A 22,802-nucleotide genomic window follows, 5' to 3' on the forward strand; every position below is an offset into this window, starting at 1 on the left:
CTCTCTGTGCAGGCAGTGTGAAGTGGTCTCCCTCTCCCTCTCTGTGCAGGCAGTGTGAAGCGGTCTCTCTCTCTCTCTCTGTGCAGGCAGTGTGAAGCAGTCTCTCTCTCTCGCTCTCTCTCTCTCTGTGCAAGCCGTGTGAAGCTGTCTCTCTCTCTCTCTCTGTGCAAGCAGTGTGAAGCGGTCTCTCTCTCTCTCTGCAGGCAGTGTGAAGCGGTCTCTCTCTCTCTGCAGGCAGTGTGAAGAGGTCTCTCTCTCTCTCTCTCTGTGCAGGCAGTGTGAAGCGGTCTCTCTCTCTCTCTGTGCAGGCAGTGTGAATTGGTCTCTCTCTCTCTGTGCAGGAAGCGTGAAGCGGTCTCTCTCTCTCTCTCTCTCTCTGTGCAGGCAGTGTGAAGCGGTCTCTCTCTCTCTCTCTCTCCCTCTCTGTGCAGGCAGTGTGAAGCAGTCTCTCTCTCTCTCTGTGGAGGCAGTGTGAAGCGGTCTCTCTCTCTGTGCAGGCAGTGTGAAGCGGTCTCTCTCTCTGTGCAGGCAGTGTGAAGCGGTCTCTCTCTCTGTGCAGGCAGTGTGAAGCGGTCTCTCTCTCTGTGCAGGCAGTGTGAAGCGGTCTCTCTCTCTGTGCAGGCAGTGTGAAGCGGTCTCTCTCTCTCTGTGCAGGCAGTGTGAAGCGGTCTCTCTCTCTCTGTGCAGGCAGTACGAAGCGGTCTCTCTCTCTCTCTGCAGGCAGTATGAAGTGGTCTCTCTCTCTCTCTCTCTCTCTCTCTCTCTGTGCAGGCAGTATGAAGCGGTCTCTCTCTCTCTCTGTGCAGGCAGTATGAAGCGGTCTCTCTCTCTCTGTGCAGGCAATATGAAGCGGTCTCTCTCTGCAGGCAGTATGAAGCGGTCTCTCTCTGCAGGCAGTATGAAGCGGTCTCTCTTTCTGTGCAGGCAGTATGAAGCGGTCTCTCTCTGCAGGCAGTATGAAGCGGTCTCTCTCTGCAGGCAGTATGAAGCGGTCTCTCTCTGCAGGCAGTATGAAGCGGTCTCTCTCTGCAGGCAGTATGAAGCGGTCTCTCTCTCTCTCTCTGTGCAGGCAGTGTGAAGAGGTCTCTCTCTCTCTCTCTGTAGGCAGCGTGAAGCGGTCTCTCTCTCTGTGCAGGCAGTGTGAAGCTGCCTCTCTCTCCCTCTCTGTGCAGGCAGTGTGAAGCGGTCTCTCTCTCCCTCTCTGTGCAGGCAGTGTGAAGCGGTCTCTCTCTCCCTCTCTGTGCAGGCAGTGTGAAGCGGTCTCTCTCTCCCTCTGTGCAGGCAGTGTGAAGCGGTCTCTCTCTCCCTCTGTGCAGGCAGTGTGAAGCGGTCTCTCTGTCTCTCTGTGCAGGCAGCGTGAAGCGGTCTCTCTCTCTGTGCAGGAAGTGTGAAGCGGTCGCTCTCTCTCTCTCTGTGCAGGCAGTGTGAAGCGGTCTCTCTCTCTGTGCAGGCAGTGTGAAGCGGTCTCTCTCTCTCTCTGTGCAGGCAGTGTGAAGCGGTCTCTCTCTCTCTCTCTCTCTCTCTCTCTCTCTCTCTCTCTCTGTGCAAGCAGTGTGAAGCGGTCTCTCTCTCTCTGCAGGCAGTGTGAAGCGGTCTCTCTCTCTCTCTCTCTCTCTGTGCAGGCAGTGTGAAGCGGTCTTTCTCTCTCTCTCTCTGTGCAGGCAGTGTGAAGCGGTCTCTCTCTCTCTCTCTGTGCAGGAAGCGTGAAGCGGTCTCTCTCTCTCTCTCTCTCTCTCTCTCTGGGCAGGCAGCGTGAAGCGGTCTCTCTCTCTCTCTCTCTCCCTCTCTGTGCAGGCAGTGTGAAGCAGTCTCTCTCTCTCCCTGTGCAGGCAGTGGGAATCGGTCTCTCTCCTTGTGCAGGCAGTGTGGAGTGGTCGCTCTTTCTCTGGGGCAATGTGGAGCAGTCTCTCTCTCTGTGCAGGCAGTGTGAAGCGGTCTCTCTCTCTGTGCAGGCAGTGTGAAGCGGTCTCTCTCTCGGTGCAGGCAGTGTGAAGCGGTCTCTCGGTGCAGGCAGTGTGAAGCGGTCTCTCGGTGCAGGCAGTGTGAAGCGGTCTCTCGGTGCAGGCAGTGTGAAGCGGTCTCTCGGTGCAGGCAGTGTGAAGCGGTCTCTCGGTGCAGGCAGTGTGAAGCGGTCTCTCGGTGCAGGCAGTGTGAAGCGGTCTCTCGGTGCAGGCAGTGTGAAGCGGTCTCTCGGTGCAGGCAGTGGTCTGTCTCTCTCTCTCTCTCTCTCTGTGCAGGCAGCGTGAAGCGGTCTCTCTCTCTCTCTCTCTCCCTCTCTGTGCAGGCAGTGTGAAGCAGTCTCTCTCTCTCTTTGCAGGCAGTGTGAAGCGGTCTCTCTCCCTGTGCAGGCAGTGTGAAGCGGTCTCTCTCCCTGTGCAGGCAGTGTGAAGCGGTCTCTCTCCCTGTGCAGGCAGTGTGAAGCGGTCTCTCTCCCTGTGCAGGCAGTGTGAAGCGGTCTCTCTCCCTGTGCAGGCAGTGTGAAGCGGCCTCTCTCCCTGTGCAGGCAGTGGGAACTCTCTCCCTGTGCAGGCAGTGGGAACTCTCTCCCTGTGCAGGCAGTGGGAACTCTCTCCCTGTGCAGGCAGTGGGAACTCTCTCCCTGTGCAGGCAGTGGGAACTCTCTCCCTGTGCAGGCAGTGTGAAGCGGTCTCTCTCCCTGTGCAGGCAGTGTGAAGCGGTCTCTCTCCCTGTGCAGGCAGTGTGAAGCGGTCTCTCTCCCTGTGCAGGCAGTGTGAAGCGGTCTCTCTCCCTGTGCAGGCAGTGTGAAGCGGTCTCTCTCCCTGTGCAGGCAGTGTGAAGCGGTCTCTCTCCCTGTGCAGGCAGTGGGAAGCTGTCTCTCTCCCTGTGCAGGCAGTGGGAAGCTGTCTCTCTCCCTGTGCAGGCAGTGGGAAGCTGTCTCTCTCCCTGTGCAGGCAGTGGGAAGCTGTCTCTCTCCCTGTGCAGGCAGTGGGAAGCTGTCTCTCTCCCTGTGCAGGCAGTAGGAAGCTGTCTCTCTCCCTGTGCAGGCAGTGGGAAGCGGTCTCTCTCCCTGTGCAGGCAGTGGGAAGCGGTCTCTCTCTCTGTGCAGGCAGTGTGAAGCCGCCTCTCTCTCCCTCTCTGTGCAGGCAGTGTGAAGCCGCCTCTCTCTCCCTCTCTGTGCAGGCAGTGTGAAGCGGTCACTCTCTCTCTCTGTGCAGGCAGTGTGAAGCGGTCACTCTCTCTCTCTGTGCAGGCAGTGTGAAGCGGTCTCGCTCTCTCTCTCTGTGCAGGCAGCGTGAAGCGGTCTCGCTCTCTCTCTGTGCAGGCAGCGTGAAGCGGTCGCTCTCTCTCTCCCTGTGCAGGCAGTGTGAAGCGGTCTCTCTCCCTGTGCAGGCAGCGTGAAGCGGTCTCTCTCCCTGTGCAGGCAGTGTCTCTCCCTGTGCAGGCAGTGTGAAGCGGTCTCTCTCCCTGTGCAGGCAGTGTGAAGCGGCCTCTCTCCCTGTGCAGGCAGTGGGAACTCTCTCCCTGTGCAGGCAGTGTGAAGCGGTCTCTCTCCCTGTGCAGGCAGTGTGAAGCGGTCTCTCTCCCTGTGCAGGCAGTGTGAAGCGGTCTCTCTCCCTGTGCAGGCAGTGTGAAGCTGTCTCTCTCCCTGTGCAGGCAGTGTGAAGCGGTCTCTCTCCCTGTGCAGGCAGTGTGAAGCGGTCTCTCTCCCTGTGCAGGCAGTGTGAAGCGGTCTCTCTCCCTGTGCAGGCAGTGTGAAGCGGTCTCTCTCCCTGTGCAGGCAGTGTGAAGCGGTCTCTCTCCCTGTGCAGGCAGTGTGAAGCGGTCTCTCTCCCTGTGCAGGCAGTGTGAAGCGGTCTCTCTCCCTGTGCAGGCAGTGTGAAGCGGTCTCTCTCCCTGTGCAGGCAGTGTGAAGCGGTCTCTCTCGCTGTGCAGGCAGTGGGAAGCGGTCTCTCTCGCTGTGCAGGCAGTGGGAAGCGGTCTCTCTCGCTGTGCAGGCAGTGGGAAGCGGTCTCTCTCGCTGTGCAGGCAGTGGGAAGCGGTCTCTCTCGCTGTGCAGGCAGTGGGAAGCGGTCTCTCTCGCTGTGCAGGCAGTGGGAAGCGGTCTCTCTCGCTGTGCAGGCAGTGGGAAGCGGTCTCTCTCGCTGTGCAGGCAGTGGGAAGCGGTCTCTCTCGCTGTGCAGGCAGTGGGAAGCGGTCTCTCTCCCTGTGCAGGCAGTGGGAAGCGGTCTCTCTCCCTGTGCAGGCAGTGGGAAGCGGTCTCTCTCCCTGTGCAGGCAGTGGGAAGCGGTCTCTCTCCCTGTGCAGGCAGTGGGAAGCGGTCTCTCTCCCTGTGCAGGCAGTGGGAAGCGGTCGCTCTTTCTCTGAGGCAATGTGGAGCAGTCTCTCTCTCTCTCTCTCTCTCTCTCTCTCTCTCTCTCTCTCTCTCTCCCCCTCTCTCTCCCTCTCTCTCTCTCCAGGCAATGTGGTGCAGACGGATGGTGAGCTGATTAGGTGGTTCAATGGGCCACTTGACTGGACTTGCCACCCAGGCCTAAGGCTGCCAGCCCTCCCCTGGCAGTAAGATTATCTCTTTGCACACTCTGCTCTCCACTCCTATCAGCATTTTTGCATGCATCTAACCTGATTGTCTGCCAGTCATGCCCCACCCTTTTACAGCCTTAATTCTGCTGTACAGGGGATTGCAAAAATTTCTGTAAGATACATCTCAATTACAATTACAATATTTAAAAAAGCACAGGTACAACTCTGCATAGCAATTCCTAAAATCAGATTTATGTCCTTATTTAATACTTTTTTCTTTAATTCATATTAGGTTAATTATTAAAAAATTTAAATAATTATTAAATAATCATTAAAAACTATTTTAAATCATTTTTGAAGACAATTTTAAATAATTAAAAACAATTTTACTTGTTGTCACTAATACTGTTTTTATGTAAAACAAAGCTCCTATATTTGTGGCTATTTCTATGCATTGTAATAAATTACATTTATATACATCAGGCCTGTTGCCTAAGGTTTTCTTTCAGTAGGCTTTTCTATATTTATATTTATCTATATTCACGATCCTGTTCATGTTCCCATCTCTCTAGTAACCGTGCTTACCATATTTAGCATCATCTGCATCTATGGCTTTTTGGCTTCTCTGGCAAACTGCTTGTTCAATAAAGAGCTCATTCCAATGGGACCAGCAGCATTCAAGGTATTATCAAATGTAAAAAAATAATATGCATTATCAATTAGAAATAGGGATGAGCAGAGCGATTTGGGCAAATATTGATTCCGCCATCTAATTACTGACATTAACAAAAAAAAATCAATAATAACAATCTACTTTTTTTCTTTTTTTCTTTATTTTCCTTCCCCCCCACCATTTTTTATTGTATTTGAATGTTTATTTAGTGTTTCTTTAAATTTTTGTTTTTAAATGTCTGTTTTTCTCTTTGTGAAAAAAAATCATAAACATTTTAGAGGTTAACCACTTGTATGCCTACTTGTAATACCCCTTCGTTAACGGCCCATTTTTTTTAATTTTCGGTACTGTGACACTTTAACCGACAGTTACTTAATTTTATATAATGTTTTTAAGACAGAGATAGAGATTTATTTTGGTGGTGTTTAATAGCTGCTGGGTTTTTTCAATTTTTTTTATTATAAAAAGGGGAAAAAAACATACATTTTGAAAAAAAAGAAGCCTGTCTCCATTACTTACTGTTAAAATAAAAATGCCAGAATAGTACGAAAAATCCCAAAAATTACCCTTTTTAAAAAAATAGAAATTACCTAAATGGAAATTAAGGTAAACAAATTCTCAAATTTTATGTTTCAGAAAGAACCAGAGAAGAAGGAAGAAGCTTCCAGTTCATGCGCCCTGCCAAATTCTCATCGTACAAGTGGTTTGAGAACCATAGCGAATATATTAGAGGGTGGAGGAGTGTGTGGGATTCCAACAGACACGGTCTACGCGCTTGCGGCTTCTTGCAAACACCCAGAAGCCATCAGTAGGATTTACTCGATCAAAGTAAGAAAAACATTTTCACTGTCGTCATTAATTAGTTTCCTGGGCTATATAAGTAAATAACTAGTCAAGCAGAGCGCGTACAAGTAGATAACAACGTTGATCTGCCTGTGTCTTACATGATATCATATAAAAAGTTAAAGTATAACTGAAGGCAGAACTTTTTTTTTTGGATAGAGTGGAGAGGATTAGAACCCCTTTCAGGTTTTTAATTCTATGTGTTAGGGAGATTCACCCTCTCTATTTGTCCTGGTGACCATTATTACCGAGAGTGACCGTAAAAGAAAATTTGAGTTGTAACAAAAATAGGAATAGGTGGGAAACTTTGTAAAGGGGACACTCGTTCTGGTGACAGCTATGGGATTTCCTACAATTTGAAGGGATTTCCTCTCACTTCCTGTTAGATATGACATATAAAAGGGAGTCCATGTACATTAGGACTGAGAATATGTCGGGCTTCCTTTACAGTTCATTTACTGATACGCTGGCTTATGTTACAGGAAAGACCTTCAGAAAAACCTGTTTGCATCTGCATTTCCAACCTGGATCAGCTGAGGGTCATAAATCCCCCTTTCAGCCCTCTTCTATGGAGATTCATGGACATGGTATATCCCGGAGGCATAAGCTGCATAGTAAAGAAAGGCGAATGGCTCAAAAGATTAGGTAAGTGATTTGTAATACTGTCAAACTAGCCTGTCATTACATCAGTATAGTGCCTGGGGACATTTTGCTGCTAAGTGTGCCCAAGCTGAGTGGAAGCTGTTGCAACACCAGGGTTAGTTTACTAAAGGCAAACTTACCGAAAGTGAATGACAGTAATTGACCTGTGTTCATGTTCAGTACGTGGGAAAATAAAAAAATAAACAGATTTTTCAAGCACATGATTGGTTGCTTGAGATGAACACAGCTTCATCGTATTTACTAAGCTCAGTGAACAGCAGTGGCGGCCCATCCATTAGGGCACCCGGGCTGCGCCCCCTCTCTCCACGCCACCCCCTATATGCAATGGATAGATTCATGCATAACATGATACTATCCACCGCTGCCGCAGCCACCCCCTATTCATTTGTTTGGCACCTTTCAGGGCACCGGGCACATGAATTACAGCGGCCAGGGTTTCTTTTTAAGCACCTGATTAGAGCCAGAGTTTCTAATAGGCTCCAAAATTGAGTGGGCTCCGATCCCACCCAGGTGTGTTACAACAGCAAATAAATACTGTTTGCCGCCCCCCCCCCCCCCCCCCAAGAAAAAAAAATTCTTTGCTTTAGTGAATCAACCCTTCGGGCGAATAGGCTGATCAATTTGCATAAGAGCCTATTGAATGAGATGAAGCTCTGCTGACGTCCATTATTCAGTGCAAGCAAAAATCGAGCTTTTTTCATTTTCCTTGCAAGTGATTGGGTATCTTTGCAAAGTCAATTTTCACCAGATCCACTAAGCTAAGGAAAATTTCCCTTGCAAGGTGAACGGCCTATTTGCCTTCAGTAAATTGACCTTATCATAATAAGAGATAAGCAAAACTGAGTTTTCAATTTGGCCAAATTTTGTCCACATTTTTCCATTTCCGCAAAATGCAATGGGGAAGGAGAAATTCAGCTTGTGTAAGATGGTTAAAGACCCTGTCGCCAACTTGAAATGTTGCTGGTAAAACCACAGAAGAATCAAGTACTTTAAATACTAAAAGTATTTTTCTTTTCCATTAGTACGTTTTCTTTAGCTAAAAGGCACCTTTGAACTTGCTTTGAACTTGCTTGAAAATTTTGACTAATTTGGCAAGAGTCAACTCCCTATCATGGACCTTTCCTCTTCCAGGAGTCTCCAATTATTCTCCTTCTCCCTCCCATCTCTTACCATCTTACGTAATCTTAACCCCTTGGCGCTGGCTGCATGCAAACATGCGACCTCTCAGTGGGTGGGCCTTGGTGCCGAGCGCCCGCATATTTGCGTGAATTGGGGTGAATGCAACTGTGCCAATAGCGCCCGCCCTGAGTGCTCCCGGCACAGTTACTGGCGGCTAACGGAAAGCTTACAATCGCTATTTGCGATCTGGAGCTTTCCAATCATAAATCCCGCCCTGCCTCCCAGATATTTTGATTTCAAAGCACCTAAAGTTAAACTCTTTTTGTTTGGCTGTATCCTTGATAACTTAAAAAACAAAAACAGAAAACAAAACGCATATACTGTATATGCTCATAAACTGTTAAAGGAGCTTCACAAGTATCAGTATCTCCCCACCTCTGAAACCAATTCAGATTGCCTCCTGGCCAAATGGTGTGGCTAATGACAGCTATTAGTACTTTGCAGATCTTCCTGCTCACAGTAGAAAAATTTTATTTGTCATACAATAATGAGTCACGGTGTACAAGGTGAAAGCAAATTAGCTAAAGATTATTCTACGATACGTTAGTAAACCTGTAAACAGTAGCCATTCTGTTTCTGTGTAATAAAACTTGAGATTGTTTGTATTAATAATTAAACTACATTTCACGGTCCATTGAGTTTAATGGTAAAATGTTGACCAGCTTCCTTAAGGCCTGACATCATTTATGTGCACACTGCCTGGGATTCCAAGAATAAAAATACAGAAAGGAGCGCTAGACCAAAACTGGTTTAAAGAACTAAATCTAATTTTAATTGCTGATAAAAAAAAGTTATATAAAAACTGCCAAGGCATTTCAGGGGCAACGCCACTTTCCCTTCACCAGGGGCTCAACACAGGATAGAACTTGGATGTACTCAGTGTCCATCAAAGATCTCACGGGTATGAATTAGAACCTGTATTTAATTGTACACATGAAGTAACACATTGACAGTAGTTGCTGAGCAGCAGTGGAACTGCTACAGTCCGGGATCAGGCTTGGAAAACCTGGAGCTATTGCAGTAGAGAGGCTCCCACCAACCAGAAGAATAAGTGCACAAGCAGGTCACCCTGGTGGATGATGTGGGCTTACCTGAGATACGGGGCCTAAGCACTAACTGGTATTCACCAGAGCTCCTGATGGTGCAGATGGGTTTTTCTGTGTGTTAGTACCAGGTCCTCAGGATCACTCAGACCCAGAGATGAGTGAGCCAGGAGCCAGTAGCAGGAATGGCTCAAGCAGAAGCATAGTCAGTAAAGAAGCCAAAGGCTGGTAACAAGGGGGATCAAATGGAAGAGTAGTTGAGAAACAATCCAAGATTTATAACAAATGGTTACAGGTTGGTATCAAGTAGAGGTGTAATTGAGGAACAAGCCAGAGTTGGTTAGTGATGGTGAAGATACGGAAGGCAGAGATATGGATGGCAGTAGAAGAGAAAGGTGCAAGAGATTGGCTGGAGAAGAGCACAATAATCTGGCAAAAAGGAAAGGCAAAGGCTTGGTTTAAATAGTAAATTCATGGGCGGGGAAAGGAGTTCAAGGTTCACGAGAACCAAAGAGACAAGGCAAGATTGTTCTAAGAGATCAGACAGGAAGCTTTCCAGTGTTTCAGGTGACTAAGTAAGAAGAGCCACTGCCAGACACAGCAATGGTCTTGTGTTTTCGATCCCAGTCCTGACAGGAAGTTCCGATGGAGACCATCCAAGGTCCATCCTATTTTGATTCCTTCAAAAGAAAAAAAAAGAAAAAACCTTGTTGATTAGTTAGATAAACCAGATGTTAAACCAAATTACGGAAAATATAAGCCGGGAGGTCTGGTTCCCACATCAGACCTACCGGAAACAACAGTGCGCTAGCGGACTATTGCGGTACATAGTAAGACAATGATATAGAATTATTGGGCCAAAGTTAAAATACAAATAACGTTTATTTAAACAATAAAAACATTTAACAATGCACAAACAGGTACAGGTGGTGACATGCTTCTACTAGTTTCGCTCTAAATGAGCTTCTTCAGGATGTGGGAACCAGACCTCCAGGCTTATATATATTTTTTTTTTATTTGTATCAGGAAATGGGTCCACACAGACCAACAGAATACAAAATTTCCACATAGTTTACAGATAGCGAGGCAGTACATGAAATACAACATCAATACCCGGCTAGCATTATCGCCAAGAAGAATAAACAGCAGTATGTGGAGTTGGGACTTCACATCATCTTGTGGTCTCACTTCCCAGTTTCTTTTTAACTAACTAGGTATCCCTATTAATACCACTTCCAGTGTACGGGGGGATAGGTGAAGCAATGGAGAAGGAAGAACAGAGGGGCGAAGAGAAGAAAGGGGGGTAAATCAAGTATGGGGTATAAGGGGGGAGGGAATGTAAGAAGGGGGGAAGCAAGGTATGACCATTCTGAATTACAGATGCGGGGCCCATCTCTATGGCCCCCAGGCTCAACGTATCCTGGATGCTGCATACGGTATCGCCCGTCTGTGTCCACCCATCTCAGGGCCCGGCCCTCCGCAGAGTATATGAACGCAGTCCAGCCTTGCCAGGTTTTAGTGAAAATCTCCTCTCTATTTTGCACTGTGAGGATAAGATCCTCCATTTTACGAAGCCAGAGGTCAATGGTCGTCGGGAGAAATGATTTCCAATGGAGTGGTATGCAGGCCTTAGCCGCATCAAGTAGGTGGCGGATCACTGATTTCTGGTATTTCCTGTTGGGTACGTCGGAGGCATGCAAGAGATAAAGAGCTGGGTCGTCTGTGAGAGGCTGGGCCGTGAATTGTCTCCCGCACCACTTTCAAAAAGTGTGTAAGTTTCGGGCATGACCAAAAGATATGCAGCATGGTCCCTTTGTCTGCGAGGCATCACCAACACAGGTCTGATGTATTCGGGTAGAGCTGGTGGAGTAACGAAGGGGTCCTATACCAACGTGAGATCATTTTGTAGTTTGTTTCTTGGATCTTGGCACAGATCGAAGATTTGTGGGCAAATCTGAGTATACGCTGTCTCTTGGTGTTGTTGAATTGGCAATCTAACTATTTCTCCCATTTAAGTTGTCCAGGGGAATAAAGTCTGCTGAGGGAGAATTTAGAAGATTATAAGTCAGTGAAAGTGTGTGTGACAGGACACCCGCGTCAGTGCAGAGCACCTCCAGGGCCGTGAGCGTCTGAGCGTCTTCCTTGGGGGGTGGGATCGTAGAGAGGAAATGTGAGTTGGAGCGTCCTCAGAAAGTCTAGTAAGAACGGGCCCGCAGGACTTAGGAAATCCGCCGTTGTTTTCCAGCACCCCCCCTGCACTAAAGTGGGATGCTTGATTTAGTCCCGCCTCCCCCAGGTTCCGAAGACTCCCATCGTAAAGACCTGTAAATAAGGGGTTGCCTATGATGGGGTACAGGGGCGAGTTCGGGGAGGAGAGGGGCGTTTAAGAAACTATCCGAGCGCAGACCTTCGCTGAGTTACCAATCAGTGGGTGACGTTTGATCGCACCCGGCAAAGCCGAGTAGCACCATGGCACCCTCCGGAGTGGAATCACACTTTGGTGCCGCCATCAGGATACCAAGCTGTGGGCCCAGCTGGAACAGGCACAATCTATGAGTCTCCCTAGAGGAATAGCCTGATAGTAGGCTCGAATATTTGGTAGGGCTAAGCCGCCACGTAATTTGGGGAGCACCAAGAGTTTGTTAGCGAGTCTAGGTCTTTTTTTTTCGCCCATACGAATTCCGTGAATGCGGATCGAACCCTTTTAAAGAAGGCAGAAGGTATATGTATAGGTAAGGCCTGCATCAGGTAGAGGATTTTCGGGAGGACGGACATCTTTAAGATGTTACAACGTCCCATCCAGGAGTGCATGCCCGATTGCCATTGCAACAAAAGTGTTTTTATTTCCAACAGTAGTGGAGGGAAGTTATACTCGTACAGTTTCGAGAGTGTATGTGGGATATACGTACCGAGGTACTTCAGAGCCTTGTTCGTCCACTTCAGGGCAAAGCTAGCTTGGAGGTGGTTAAGCTGCGCCGCCGGTATCCCCACGCCCATTGCCTCAGACTTGGCGAAGTAAATTTTTTTCATTTTCAAATTCCCGCATCAAATTTGGGAGGGATACCGCTGGGTTGGAGATTGAGAACAGGTCGTCCGCGTAGGCTGACACTTTGTGTTGGGTGTGTTTAACCGAAATGCCCGTTATATTCGGATTTGATCTAATGTGGCAGAGGAACGGTTCGAGGGAGAGCGCAGAGGTGAAAGCGGGCATCCCTGTCGCGTCCCGTTTGTGATCCAAAAAGGTTCGGACAATACCCCATTGGCCCTAACCCTGGCCGACGGTGTTGTGTATATATGGCCTGGATCCATCCTAACATGGTGTTGCCCAGTCCTATGTGGCGTAGTGTGGCAGACATGAAATCCCAGCTAACCCTGTCAAAAGCTTTCTCAGCGTCCGTCCCGAGAAAGACACTTGGTCTGTTCTCCATGTTAGCAGTATATAGCAGGTTCAGGACTTTGGTGGTGTTGTCTCTAGCCTCTCTGGTGGGTACAAAGCCCACCTGGTCAAGGTGTATCAGATTGGGGATGTATGACTGCAGCCTCATGGCTATGATCTTAGTGAATAGTTTAAGATCTGTGTTCAAAAGAGAGATTGGGCGATAGTTCCCGCATAGGGATGTGTCCTTGCCTTCTTTAGGGATCACTGCTATATGAGCCTGTAATGTGGCCTCATGGAGCTTGCTCCCCTTAGTAAGGTCATTAAAAAGGTGTAGAAGATGATGTCCAAGGGATGGGAGTAAAGTCTTGTAATATTGTAGTGTTAGGCCGTCCGGGTCCAGGGCCTTCCCTTTCTTGGTGTTACTAATTGCCTGTTGGATTTCGGACAGTGTTATAGGCTCCTCCAAAATGTCCCGTATTTCCGTCGACAGGGTGGGCATTTTGGAAGAGGCTATATAGTCAGCTATTTGTACTGGGGAGGGTCGGGTATTGTCCAAGTTGTAGAGAGACTCGTAGAAGGACTTGAATGTATTGGTAATGTGTTGGGGTAGCTTCTCTCACGTCCCCTGGGAGGATAGAACAAATGGGATGTAAGATGCCACCCGTTGGGTTTTCAAAGATTGAGCGAGTAATTTACCACATTTATTGCCCGATTCGTAGATTTTTTTACGGGAGATCTGGAGAGCTGCCTTAGCTTTAAAAAAGAGAAGGTCGTTTATCTGGGAACGTATCGTATCAAGCTCACTGCCCAAGGGAGTATTCGGTGTCTGTTTATGTTTAGCTTCTAAAATTTGAAGTTTACTAAATAACTCAGTCAGTTGGGCAGTTCGCTGTCTTTTAAGTCGTGCGCCGTGTTTTATTAGTACTCTGCGAATCACCGCCTTGTGCGCCTCCCAAATTAGACCTGCATCGCATTCCCCCGTACCGTTAGTGTGGAAGTAATGAGATATTTCTGACGTCACTTCGACAGCACCGTGGCGTCCTGGAGGAGGCTCTCATTGAGTCTCCATGGCTTTTTCTGTCCCTTGTAAAAGTCTGTCAAAGCATATTGTAGTGTAACTGGGGCATGGTCAGACCACGTAATAGATCCTATAGTGGATCCTTTGACTGCCTGTAGCTGATTGTGTGGCATCAAGAAATAGTCGATACGTGAGTACCCGTGGTGCGGTCTAGAAAAAAAGGTGTAATCCCGTTCCCTGGGGTGGAGGAGACGCCATACATCCACCAATTGTGCGGCATGTAAGGCTGTGTGGGTAGCTCTCCTTATTCCCCGAGGGAAGGAGGACTGCCCCATGGAGGTGTTCTCCGCGGGTATTAGTGGAATGTTTAGGTCACCACCTATAATTAGTTGGCCTTCTGTAAAGTTTTGAAGTAGGTTTAAGTGTCTCTTCACAAACAGGTCTTGTCTGCTGTTGGGGGCGTATAAGTTAGCAATGGTAACCTTCACACCGCCAACCAGGCCTTTAAGGAATAAAAACCTCTCATCCGGGTCTGATTTTAGGTCCAGCAGAGTCCATGGCATTCTGGCCGCTATTTGAATGGAAACTCCTCTAGATTTGGCCTCCGTGTATGTAGAGTGGTAGACTGTCGGGTAGTATCTGTTTTTCAAGATAGGGAACTTGTTTTCCCTAAAGTGAGTCTCTTGTAACAAGACAATGTCAGCGTGCTGTCGTTTCATGTCGTTAAACAACATGCGTCTCTTCTCGGGGACGTTGAGTCCCTTTGCATTAAGGGTGACAATGTTAAGCACATCCATAATCGGGTAGGGGTAGTAGAGGTGGGAAGGGTAAGGAAAGAAGATAAAAGACGTGTGGGTAGAAGATTGAGGCGGTAGAGAGCAGTAGTGATAGGGTAAAGGGGTCAAGAATTTTTAAGGGTGTGGCCGAGAGGGAGAGGACTCCCAGTCAGCACTGTCCAACGGAGCTGGACAACTTGAATGCAGCAATTGGCTGCTATAATGCCCACCGGGTGAACCCGGATGGAAGGCGTTGACCTATTTGGGGGAGTGTTCAGAGCGGGCCAACAGGGAGTTCCCCCAACCCCCCCGGAACCCCAGGCCAAAGGTGTATATGTAGATGTGTATATTTAAATAATGTCCATATGGGCACGGCTGTTTTGGGTATAAGGCAAGAAACATCCCATGATTCGTGAAAACTAAACAAACCACAGAACTAGGCAAGAAATAACATTGCATAAAATATCTACTAAGGAACTACACTGGCTGTAAACATGGCATACAAATAAATGCAAAACATAGAAACCCATAAGGCATCCCTAAACCAGCAATCCCCCTCATCCGTCAATGTGGCACAACCTCCCCCGCCCCCTCCCGTTGACAACCACAGATCCCAAAAGGGGTAAGACACGGAGGGGGGGGGGGGGAGAGGGTAAGGGGGAGCGGAAAAGGGGAAGGAAACAGAGGGCCCCCCTCACATCACCCACCCAACAGTCCAAGGACCAATATCATCCCCTCCATCCCCACCTGGCTGCTGTATGATGTCCGCCACAGCGACCCACCCGATCCCCTCACGTGTTCCGAGATGTTACCATGCTCCGGCAGTCCTCAGAGGGATACCAGTCGAGAGGGCCAGGCATACGGGCCATGCAGGGCCCTGAGGTCGAGAGCCGTGCTATACGACCAAGGGGCCAACAGTATCTCTCCAAAGTGTTGCATGGGTGGCCTCTCCACTCCTACGGGAGTGGGCAAACATGTATGAACGTCCAGGGCCGCCAGGGCCCGGCATCTCTCCACACCTCCCAGAAATGTCTCCAGCAGGCTGTGTGGTGGGAGCAAAGTCCATAAAAGGGGATGTCAAAACACGGGAGAGTAATACTGATGGGGGGTGCAAAAAGTCAACCAGAACAGAACAACATACAAAGTGTCAGAGGGTACAATCATGTCTTGCGTGTTCCATTAGCAGATGTGGACATGGTGCGGGACCGACCTCGGGACCTCCGGGAGCGAGCTGGTGGGGCAGGCCTGTCCGACGTGGGGCTTAAGCGGCCCGCCGGACATTGGATCCTCACCAGCCAATTCGGGACCAGGATCAGTTCTGCCCCCAGGAATGCAAAGAGGGCGGGGAGATCAGCTGGTGTGCGTAGTGTGAAGGAGCCGCTATCCGTGCGAAAAATGACTGTTAAGGGGTAGCCCCATCGGTATGTGCAGCCGTGGCGTCTCGCAACTTCAAGTGCTGGCTTCAGCATGGCACGGCGCTGTAGTGTGGCCCTGGATAGGTCCGGGAGTATCTGGATCTGTGCACCATCAAAGTCAATGACCCCATGTTTCCATGCCTTCTTCAGAAGTATTTCCTTTTGTGCATATCTATGGAGGCGGCACAGAACATCACGGGGCCTTGCCGGGTCGGTAGATCTTGCAAGTTGTTGCGCCGACTGCAGTCCTCCATTTCCTCTAAATGGAGCTGCAATCTCCTGCGTCACCGCTGCATGGGAAGCCTGCGCGTGTTCCAGGTCTTGCACCCTAGTTTCCAGCGAGGTGATCTGGGCTTCCCCAGAGGTGACCCGGTCTTCTATTGCGTGCAGGTCCGTTCTCACCTCTTGTATGTCCCTGTTATGTGCTTCTTCTATCCGCATGATTAGAGTTTCAATGTCCGCTCTCGTGGGGAGTGCCTCAACGTCCGCCCTCGTAGGCAGGGCCCGCAGCATTCTGCGGAGGTCATCTTCCAGGTTTCCCTGGTCTGCGGTAGAGCCAGCCATCTCAGGTTGTAACGTGGTTGGAGCTCCTGAGGGGGGTTCTGAGGTGGGTGCTGTGAGGACGTTCTGTGTCTCAGTCCCGTGGGGGACCGGTTCTGTGTGGGGTCTCCGAGGAGTGATGGTGGTGGCAGCCGGGGAAGTGCACGGGCTCCCTCTGAAGAAACGTTGGATATCGGGCTGTGAGGGCCGACTGTATGTCTCGCGGGTCGCTGATCGCGTCCCGTATTGTTTGGGGGTTTACATGCCGAGGTCACATCTGGTAAAGTTGTGTTGTGGCCTGTATGGTCCGGGTCAGGCAGGGGGCCCCTCCGGGGTTTAACTTCACCCCGCCATCATCAAGTCTTCATCACCGGAGCAAAGTGTAGACATGTTAATGATAGCAGGTACTTTTCTGTGAGCGCTCTTCCCTTCTGACCCCTGATCTAGAGCCGTCACTGAAGGGCAAACGGGTACGTCCCTGAAGTCCCCCGAGCCAGCCCCCCCAAGGATACAGCCCACCCGCAGTCTCATGCACTGGAATAGCAGGCCGGTGAAGGGGGGCTCAGCTGCATATGTGGAGGCCCAGAGAAACCCCAGAGTGCAGCGTCACAGGCTTCAGCCCACCCAACCCCTCAGTCACGGGCTGTGATAACTGTCCAGACAGGGGGTCAGGGCCCAGGGGACTGAGTGGGCAGGAGTGGGGAAGGGAAGAGTTCTGTGTCCCCCTTGAAGGCCGAATCGGCCGCGGTGTCAGCCAGTGGGGCCGCCTCCCCAGGAAACTGTGGGGATGTGTAGTCCGTACTAGGCCACGCTAGGCCCGAGCGGACTGCCGCGTCTCCGGGCCCCAGCGAGGTCTCCAGGGCGTGCTCCACAACCCTCCGCTCCCACACAGGGGGTTAAGAAAGGGACCCCTACCTCCGTCTCAGCGCTGTCAGCTCCGGCAGGCTTCTGGGCCGCAGGATGGCGGCGGCCCGGGTGTAGCAAGATGGCGGCGGCCACGGAGGGCTGAGAGACCAATATAACCATGCGCCGCCCGCAATCTGCGGTAATTTTGGCTCTATACGTCCCCGGGGGTCTCAGGGGACAGTGCAGGCCCGGTTTGGGGGTCATTTCACTGGTGCAGCACTCCGATGGTGGTGGATTATCTGTGATGGTCCGGAGCTCCCTGAGGAAACGTCCGTCGCTGCCCACTACCGGACACGCCCCCCCAGGCTTATATTTTCCCTATTTTTTTAATTCAATAGGTTTTTATTAGATTTCACATATTTAAACAACATGGGATCACAGTACATAACAGAAAAGAAAAAGAAAAGTAAATGGAACAATGAGGGAACAATAAAGCAAGTAATGGTTACACGCAATATGCCTTACACATCAGGGTGAGAACGAGTAGTATGCTCATCAGTTGTGTCAGATCAATACGATAAAGGGTATAACACTATTGAAATAGTAAATAAATTGCACCTTTAACCGGGTTTGAAACGCTGGCACCATTTTTTCCAGGTATTATCGAACTTATGGCAAGTTAGATTATTAATTGCTAATAGACGCTCAAAAGCGTGATTCCTATTAACTAGCTTATGGACATCAGATATGTTAATGGCCGAGGTATCTTTCCAGTTGTGTAGAATGAGATTTCTGGTTGCCAATAAAATATGTGTAACAACTGGTCTATCTCCTTGGTGAAATTTTTCTATACCTATCTGCAGTATAGCCAAAGCAGGGTTCGGGGGTGTCAATATTCCTGTGATAGAGGAGATGAGAGTGAAAACTGTATTCCACAGGCTTGTTAGGCTCGGGCATACCCATAACATATGAATTAGGTTACCTGTTTTACCACACCTTCTCCAACAAAGCGGCGACGAGCTTGGAAAATAAATGGCGATCCTATACGGTGTATAATGCCATCTGTTAACAATTTTGAGTGTCATTTCCCAGTGATTCACACAGTGGGATGCATGGTGGATGGATTGAAACGCTTGTGACCATTGTTTATCGGAGAAGGTGGTGGACAAATCCTTTTCCCATCGGATATGGGACGATGTTTTATGTATTTTCCCTATTTTGATTCCTGATGAAGGAGGAGTGGTTGCCCTCGGAAAATGTTTTTTACCAACAATTAAAATTATCTTGGACTCTTTTATCCGATTTTGGCTTGGTGCTCTTTTCTGTATTTCTGTGGTTTGGGTTGGTGCCCATTGGGGGGAAGCCTTGATGTGCAGGAGCTAAAATGCCAAAGCTATTGAGCTTATTTGAAGTTTTCCTTAAGTCTAAAAGTTCCCAGTGCCTCTTTGATTTTGTTCTATACTGTTAACCTGTGTTGCGGTCTGATGAAAATGTGGTCGCCCCGAAATGCGTTGGGTATTTTTATATAGCATATTTACTAAGCTGACTACACTTGGAAGTCTAAACGTTCCTCTTTGATTATGTTGTTCTAAGTATGTTGTTTCAAGAATGCCTGTGTACTCGTCACCCTTGATGACCTGCCAGTACATTTTTAGTCGATTTGATATACTCTAACTAGACTGTGCTTTGTAGGTGTGGGAACTGCGTATGAATATGTTGGGACACCGGACTCCATCATGATTAGAGTTCCTGACCATTCCGTCACAGCCCATCTTACCGATATGACGGGACCATTGGCAATCACCTCTGCCAACCCCAGTGGAGAAAGCGACAGCACTCACCATGATCATGTCATATCGTAAGTAGCAGCTAAGGCATTTTATATGAGAATGTTTTAAGACAATGTAAACTGTAAGGCTCGGTTCACACAGGCGCGACTTGTCCAGGCGACTTCGCCGCCTGACAAGTCGCCCCCGTTCTGTACTACGGAACCGTTCTAATAGGAGCGACTCAAGTCGCTCCGACTTAGAAAAAAGGTTCCTGTACTACTTTTGGCATGACTTCGGGCGACTTGCATTGACTTCTATACAGAAGTCATTTTGCAAGTCGCCGCTGAGGTCGCGGCAGGTCGCAGCGCTGCAAGTCGTGCCGCGTCCTGTGTGAACCGAGCCTAATGAATCAAATTTAGTCTGCTGTGTCAATATGCATATAAATAATAATTGCAATTTTATTTTAGATTATTCACTTTATTTTTATTGTTGTCGATACTGATCTACTTCTACCCCTTTGCAATCCCTTCCCCTTTAAATCCCTTCAGCAATGGCTGCATAGCATTTCATATTATAATGCGTATTACTGTATATCATGCTTTATTTCACCCCCCCTTCCTTCCCCAATTGCTGAAATAATTATTTTTTCTTTTAAACAGACGTTTAAGTGAAAAACTTGATGCAGTTCTATGTGATGGTAACTCTAATGAGCTTGTGGGATCAACTGTAGTGATCTGTACCAAAATAGATGAAGGTAAATATTATAAATCGATAATTATTATAATTAGCTTCCCAGAGTGGAAGGCTGTAGTTTTGGTGTCCACCAGCAGGTGTCCCCCAGCAGCCAGCAGATCCCACTAAGTAGTTTCCGCCTGATGCTGGCTGCTGGGGGGATATTTAGGTCCTCCCCTACTAGTGCCGCTTGCTCCAGTGTTTTTCTGCTGCCAGATTCTGTTTGCCATTGATCCTAATCTTGCTCCTGTACCCTGTACCCTGTGTCCTGTTGTTATAGTAGTAGTTGGCGTACGCCCTTTTCCTTGGCTCAGCCACACCAAACTTGTGCAGGGCCACAACACTGCCTGCTTCCTGCCAACACATTACTTGCTTCCCCTTGTTGCTCATCCCAGTTTATGTTCCCTCCTCCCATCTGTTCCCCACACCTCCATTTTCCCTCTGCTTTTCTGTGTTCCCCATTTTTCTATACACTATATTACCAAAAGTATTTGGACAACTGCCTTTACACGCACATGAACTTTAATGGCATCTCAGTCTTAGACGATAGGGTTCAATATTGAGTTGGCCCACCATTTGCAGCTATAACAGCTTCAACTCTTCCGGGAAGGCTGTCCACAAGGTTTAGGAGAGTGTCTATAGGAATGTTTGACCATTCTTCCAGAAGCGCATTTGTGGGGTCAGGCACTGATGTGGACGAGAAGGCCTGGCTCGTAATTTCCACTCTAATTCATCCCAAAGGTGTTCCATTGGGTTGAGGTCAGAACTCTGGGGTTTGGATAGATTTTGTTTCACTGTATATAAATCTCACTTAAAGCATACACAGTCTGCTCTCAGTCTCCTGCATATAGCCACACATTTTTGGCTATCCCTGCTGCCGATTCCTGACATAAAGACTGTCAAATCTTAATGCCGCTATGAACTGTTCATGATGGGGACCTTTCTGCCAAAACGTGTTGGGCATATTTGCTCTTAACCAATAAGTATTTTAAATAAGACATCAGAGTTATATGGACTTTTTTGCACTAGGCACTCCTCATTACCCACCCCAGAGTTTATCATCTACAGCCTAGAACCAGATAAAAGCCCACTTATGCTATATCTTTATTACACATCAATTCCTTTGAAGGAAGACAATCTCCATTGTAAACTATATTACCAAAAGTATTGGGTCGCCTGTCATTACACGCACATGAACTTTAATGGCATCCCAGTCTTGGTCCGTAGGGTTCAATATTGAGTTGGCCCTACAGCTATAACAGCTTCAACATTTCTGGGAAGGTTGTCTGCAAGGTTTAGGAGTGTGTCTATGGGAATGTTTGACCATTCTTCCATAAGCGCATCTATGAAATCAGGCACTGATGTTGGACTGGCCTGGCTCGCAGTCTCCACTCAAATTTATCAAAAAGGTGTTCAGGTTGAGGTTAGGACTCTGTGCAGGCCAGTAAAGTTCCTTCACCCCAAACTGGCTCATCCATGTCTTTATGGACCTTGCTTTGTGCACTAATCCAAATCATTTGGTGTGGGGGGGGGGAATTATGGGGTGGGGCTGGTTTTAGGGGTTGGGCTGGACCCCTTAGTTCCAGTGAAGGAACTTAAGGCGGCTGGTGTCCTATCATATACAGTCCCCCATCGGATAGTGTCCGCTGTGTACTGCACATGCGCAGTACACAGCACACACCAGATTCCGAAAATAGCCGAAGATGAACGGCGCCTGTGCCGTGAGTCCAGGTTCTAGCCCCACCATCCAAGTGGACATAGAGTTGGAATATAAAAGAGCCGAGCGCAGCGAGGTTGAGCCCGAAGCATGGCGAGCGAAGCAAGCCCGTGAGGGGCCCTCTAATATCGCCAGCCCTGTCCACTTGGATAGTGAGGCTACCACCTTGACTCACGGCGCAGGCGCCGTTCATCTTCTGAGATTTTCCGAAGCCTTCCTCTGCTCCGTGCTGCACATGCGCAGTATGGGCGGACAGTATCCGATGCCAGGACACTATATGGCAGAACACCGGCCACATACGAAGACATTTTGGACAATTTCATGTTACCAACTTTGTGGGAATAGTTTGGGGATAGCCCCTTCCTGTTCCAAAATGACTGCACACCAGTGCACAAAGCAAGATCCATAAAGACATGGATGAGCCAGTTTGGGGTGGAGGAACTTGACCTCAACCCGATAGAACACCTTTGAGATTAATTAAAGCGGAGACTACAAGCCAGGTCTTCTTCTCCAACATCAGTGCCTGACCTCACAAATGTGCTTCTGGAAGAATGGTCAAAAATTCCTATAGACACACTCCTAAACCTTGTGGATAGCCTTCCCAGAAGAGTTGAAGCTGTTATAGCTGAAAAGCAGAGGTCAAGTCCTGGGGGAAAAAAGTGTGGGAACTCCCACCTAAGATCCACTCCCGCACCAAAAATAAATAAAAAATGATACGCTCGTATGCACGAACGCTTCATAAGTGGTATTTTTCATCCAATTTTCGTATTGTGTGTATGAAGCTTAACTGTTAGTACAATTCTCTGAATAATCAGCATTCATTTAATTGTGCTTCCATGCAAATGTGAACATCATGTTCTGATCTTTATTGGGGAATTTTATTTTGTATATAGAGTGTTTATGTGGTGAGTTTACACTTTTCATTGAACTGAGTTTGGATAACACAGGGTTAAACAGAAAGGTCATAAATTAACTGCACATTATCTGGACAGAATGCTTGGGGAGATAGTGATGTGTTCCTGCTTAGGAGATGTATGTTAGCTTGGGGGGCTGCAAACTCTGCAGGGCTCCAACACACATTCACTGCTATTCCAACCCTTCACATATTTCCACATAAACTTCCTTCCTGGCATTAAACTTTGCCAGGTATTGTGCTCAGCTTACCACCCCAAACTGATGTTCCTCCCTCAGCTCACCTCTCTCCCTGCATGTCCTGTGAGCAGAATAGCTTTGCTCCTCCTCTGGGTTCTCTCATCATATGGCACTGAAAATAGAGGAGGGGGGGATTCAGAGAGACACACAGAGCAAATATGAGGGAAGACTGGGGGGGGGGGGGGGGGGTGAGGAGACAGAAAATTAGGAGGGGCCGGCGGGGGGGGGTGGGAGCGCATCACGAGAGGTCTGACTAAATACAGTCTCTTAGCAGCAGGGACCTGATCTACCCGTCAGATAGCTGTGATTGACAGGTAGATCGAAGAGGAAGCTGTCATGGGGCCCCCTATTGGCAATGCCTGAACGGTCAGGTGTGCGGCACTTACTATTGCGAGCTGTGTCGGCAGCTGCTGGTGTAGCACAGCACCTGCCACACAGCTCACATACTTCAAAGTCTTGCAGGACACGGCTGCTAATGGGAAACTGAGTTCCTGTTGTGGAAAATGTACAGGAACTCCGTTCCCATGCGTTCCCACAGGACTTGAGCTCTGCTGAAAAGTGTGAGCCAACTCAAT

At 48.6% G+C, this 22,802-nt stretch overlaps 1 protein-coding gene across 4 annotated transcripts in view; it reads left to right on the top strand.

Annotated features, from left to right (window-relative positions):
- LOC143958279 (uncharacterized) overlaps positions 1-22,802 on the top strand; it is a 189,136-nt gene that overhangs the window by 163,704 nt on the left and 2,630 nt on the right. For all 4 annotated transcript variants that reach the window (XM_077467801.1, XM_077467802.1, XM_077467799.1 and 1 more), the window contains 5 exons: positions 5,055-5,164; positions 5,792-5,983; positions 6,481-6,643; positions 18,550-18,715; positions 19,286-19,380. In XM_077467801.1, the coding sequence (XP_077323927.1) occupies positions 5,055-5,164; positions 5,792-5,983; positions 6,481-6,643; positions 18,550-18,715; positions 19,286-19,380 (726 nt within the window). The remainder of the gene's footprint in view (positions 1-5,054; positions 5,165-5,791; positions 5,984-6,480; positions 6,644-18,549; positions 18,716-19,285; positions 19,381-22,802) is intronic.

Source organism: Lithobates pipiens, unplaced genomic scaffold (genome assembly GCF_037356315.1).
Source record: "Lithobates pipiens isolate NorthernLeopardFrog02 unplaced genomic scaffold, aLitPip1_a1.2 Scaffold_60, whole genome shotgun sequence".
Lineage (NCBI taxonomy): Eukaryota > Metazoa > Chordata > Amphibia > Anura > Ranidae > Lithobates > Lithobates pipiens.